This window comes from Colobus angolensis, unplaced genomic scaffold, assembly GCF_000951035.1.
Source record: "Colobus angolensis palliatus isolate OR3802 unplaced genomic scaffold, Cang.pa_1.0 Scaffold199, whole genome shotgun sequence".
Lineage (NCBI taxonomy): Eukaryota > Metazoa > Chordata > Mammalia > Primates > Cercopithecidae > Colobus > Colobus angolensis.
The window spans coordinates 1016053-1020151 of record NW_012115143.1 but is presented as its reverse complement, the minus strand read 5'-3'; the positions used below and the strand labels follow the sequence as shown (position 1 = coordinate 1020151).

The 4099-nt window shown below is 37.4% G+C and overlaps 1 protein-coding gene across 1 annotated transcript in view; it reads left to right on the top strand.

Moving 5' to 3' along the window:
* UBR1 (ubiquitin protein ligase E3 component n-recognin 1) overlaps positions 1 to 4099 on the top strand; it is a 158669-nt gene that overhangs the window by 117006 nt on the left and 37564 nt on the right. The window contains exons 36-37 of the mRNA XM_011941205.1: positions 321 to 376; positions 1269 to 1365. Coding sequence (XP_011796595.1) covers positions 321 to 376; positions 1269 to 1365 — 153 coding nt within the window. The remainder of the gene's footprint in view (positions 1 to 320; positions 377 to 1268; positions 1366 to 4099) is intronic.

Sequence of the window (4099 nt, the reverse complement as noted above, 5' to 3'; positions counted from 1 at the left end):
AAAAAAAAAAAAAAAAAAAAAAGATGCTGAAATGAGAAGAAACAATCCAGGCTGTTTTTTTTCCCCCAAGCATTCTTTATAAGATTGCTACAGGGACTTTATTTTTTATGCTAGTAATTTGTAAATGATATTCATTTGATTCTCTAATATTCTCTCACTCAAAAATTGGAAAATTTTGGCAAAGACTTAAAACACAAGACTTTGAAGGGGAAAATGCAAATCATCTCATCAAAAATATTAAGGAACATTTGATAAAAAGTACAGTATATAATTATAGCACTATTCAGGATTTTTTTTTTTATTTTTTTTAATTCTTTGAGAAAACCTGTTGGGAGATGAAGGAAAACCTTTGTTTGGAGCACTTCAAAATAGGCAGGTATGTATATTCCAACAAGATACATGTAACTCATGGCATGCTATATTTTTCCCCCCACAGTTTATTATCAAAAAAAAAAATCTTTACTCCTTTTCTGTAAAAATTAGCCGAATTCTTTAGGGGAGAAAAGGAGCTGCCTCAGTCTTATAGGAAACTGAATAGCGTGTGCACTTTACAGAGCTTACTCAATCTCAGAGGTTAAGTGTAATTCATACAGAGATTTCATGTGATGATTACTTTTTCTCCCTTTGTTACACTTCAAAATCCTGATGTTTCCCATATTTTTCCTTCTCACTAATTTTGCACCATTATATAACATTGAGTATTAATGCTGACTTAATTTTGGATGAATCATCATACTGAATTCAAAAATAAAATTAAGCCATGACTCCTTGATGGGCAGATACTGACACTACTGTAGGACTCTACTCCTGCCCCAGGCCTAAACCTTTTAACATAGTGATCCCTGGAAAACAGTACTAAAGAAATATGCGGAGTAGCCCTGTGAAGACAAAAGGGATAACTGAGGTTGCTATCCCTTGCTTCCCATTTCCCTCTTATTTTTCTGACACCTGGCACAGAATACTAGAAGACTTGTGGTCCACAGTGTGCTCAGCTCTGGGGAAAATGAATACTTTTTACATGAGAATTAAAATAATTATAGCTTTAATACCACTTTTTTATCAGAAAATCTGTTAGAAATTTAGCAAGGCCATAAAACCTTGTACAGGTATTAAGAATATCGTAATTTATTTGCAATGATATAAGGTATATAATGAGTCTGCAGCTAATTCCGACAAACTAGAGTTGATTTTTACCAAACTCTTAAGTGGATGAGTTAGGGCTCTCATCTTTCCTCATCTTTTTATCTTCCCTCTCTCTTACAATCTAGCATAATGGTCTGAAAGCATTAATGCAGTTTGCAATTGCGCAGAGGATTACCTGTCCTCAGGTCCTGATACAGAAACATCTGCTTCGTCTTCTATCAGGTAGAGTCTTCTCTGAACTATTATTATGTATTATATTATTTTTATGTCTTTTTCTATTGCATTTCTGGCAGTGTATTTCATTAGGAAACAACACATGCTACAATAATTTTGAGCCCTCAGTAATGAAATTTTACTACCTAAAGAAGTCATGCAAAGAAACAGATAAACACAGAGCTGCCTCTGTAAAACTTGTGATCTTATTATTGTTATTATTTTTGAGAGGGAGTTTCGCTCTTGTTACTGAGGCTGGAGAGCAATGGCACGATCTCAGCTCACTGCAACCTCCACCTCCCATGTTCAAGTGATTCTCCTTTCTCAGCTCTCTGAGTAGCTGGGATTACAGGCTACTCAGACAATTTTTGTATTTTTTTTTTTTTTTTTTAGCAGAGATGGAGTTTCATCATGTTGGCCAGGCTGGTCTTGAATTCATGTCCTCTGGTGATTCGCCTGCCTCCACCTCCCAAAGTGCTGGGATTACAGGTGTGAGCCACCACTCCCAGCCTTCATGACCTTATTTTTAAAATCTGTATTTTCCAAATATTTTCAACTTATGTTTCTTCTACCTACCTAGCTTATTGAACCAATGTCTACGACAACTAACATCCATGTATCCCCAATCCAGTTAGAAAAGGGAGCAATGATGTGGATAGATCATTTTAAAATATGTTTAATTTTGTTTGTGGGTCAAATTCTTATGAAATAATGGAAATGCTACATTCAGTAATCTCAGAACTCAGTTCTATGCCCATTTCTTTGACAGGCTGGCTATAACAGCTAATCTTCTCAGATTCTGACAAGTTAGAAATTTACTAAGAGCTCATATGGTGATCTCAATTAGTATAAAAATAAAATGAAGGATAAGTCATTATATAGGATTAGAATGATTTTGCTTTCCTTTTGGTTATCTGCATTTCCATCTGGGCATTTGAAGTCTACTATAAGCTCCTCTGTACCCAAAGAGACCAGCCTTAAAGAGAGTTGTTTGTAAATCTATTTGTTCATAAGTCCCAATTGTCATGAGTAGGGTAGTTTCAGCATGCACTTCCCAGATATATTTCTGACAAATAAGAGTTATTCAGATTTTTTAAGCTTTAAAGCCAGGCATAATTTTCTTGTAGCTAAACTGGCAGACTTTTTTTTTTTTCCAGCAAAATAGACCTTCTTTACCTTGAAAATCTATTGAAGCCAGTAGTGTTTTTCCTTGTCAATCCCCACAAGCTTCTTAGGGAGCTCCTCTTCCTGAGCAGCTTTCTGCTTATCCTGTTGATGTGGAGATTCCACAGCTCCTCCCAAGGCCGCCACTCAAGTTTTGTTAGAACTTCTGCCATGCTTAGCTTTTATATTTTCAAATTGACTTCCAGGTGTCTCCTGAATTGGCTTCATGCTAATAGAAATCTAATGTTGATACTGTTTCCCTAGTCACACACATAAAAGTTTTCCCTTCTTTCACTTACTTTTTTCTCTTCTTGGTCAGTTGCACAGGCCCAGAACCTTCCATATGTCACATGAGCCTGTCTTTGTTTTTAGGACATCTTTCTGTTGAACAGTTTATCCTATTTGCATATCACTATTTTGTTTTTGTTTTTTTACTTTTTTGGTATCTCTTTCATTTCAGTCATAATTTAGATACTTAGTAATTCTTCCAATTTCACTGCTTTTGCACTTATTACACATTATGGGATTTACAATGTTTAAAACAGCTTATTGCCCAGCATGGTGGCACACACTTATAATCCCAGCTACTCAGGAGCCTGAAGGGGAGGATCCCTTAAGCCCAGGAGTTTGACACCAGTGTAGGCAGTATAGTGAGACCTTGTCTCAAACAAAGCACCAAACGAGACTAACATTATCACAGATGGGAGAGACTAAAATGATGGTGTATAATCTCTAATTAGCAATACTGGAGGAATTTCTGTAGTATAGCTTTATGCCTATATATGAAAGTTTTTCATATGAACATTTATTAGAGGAGCATTTTTATTTGCAAGATGTTAGGGCTATCAGATATGTTCCTTGCCATTTTAATGCTTATGATTGAATTAAAGAAGCAGAACCTCTCTAAAAACAAGCATAAAATAGCCAAATGCCAGATATGTGCTTCACTAATACACGCTTCAAAAATTGAGACAAGCGGCCGGGTGCGGCAGATCACGAGGTCAGGAGATCGAGACCATCCTGGCTAACATGGTGAAACCCCGTCTCTACTAAAAATACAAAAAATTAGCCAGGCATGGTGATGGGCGCCTGTAGTCCCAACTACTTGAGAGGCTGAGGCAGGAGAATGGCGTGAACCCAGGAGGTGGAGCTTGCAGTGAGCCGAGATCGCGCCACTGCACTCCAGCCTGGGCGACAGAGAGAGACTCCATCTCAAAAAAGGAAAAAAAAAAAAAAAAATTGAGACAAGGAAGAAATCACTTTGGGACTCTGCTGTTATCTCCTCTAACAGGGTAGGATTTGAATTGAGCCTTGAAGGGAATATAGATAAATTGAGAGAAACAGAAGCTGCATTCCAAAAGACACAGGGTGCATTTGAACAAACACTGAGGAGGTAGGAAAGTGTGTGATATGTTCAGGTAGACAGGTTTGATAGGAGTAATGTCATCTACAGATAGAGAAGCATGAAGTTTTTTGTTTTTTTTTTATTTTTGAGACGGAGTCTCGCTCTGCTGCCCAGGCTGGAGTGCTGTGGCCGGATCTCAGCTCACTGCAAACTCCGCCTCCCGGGTTCACGCCA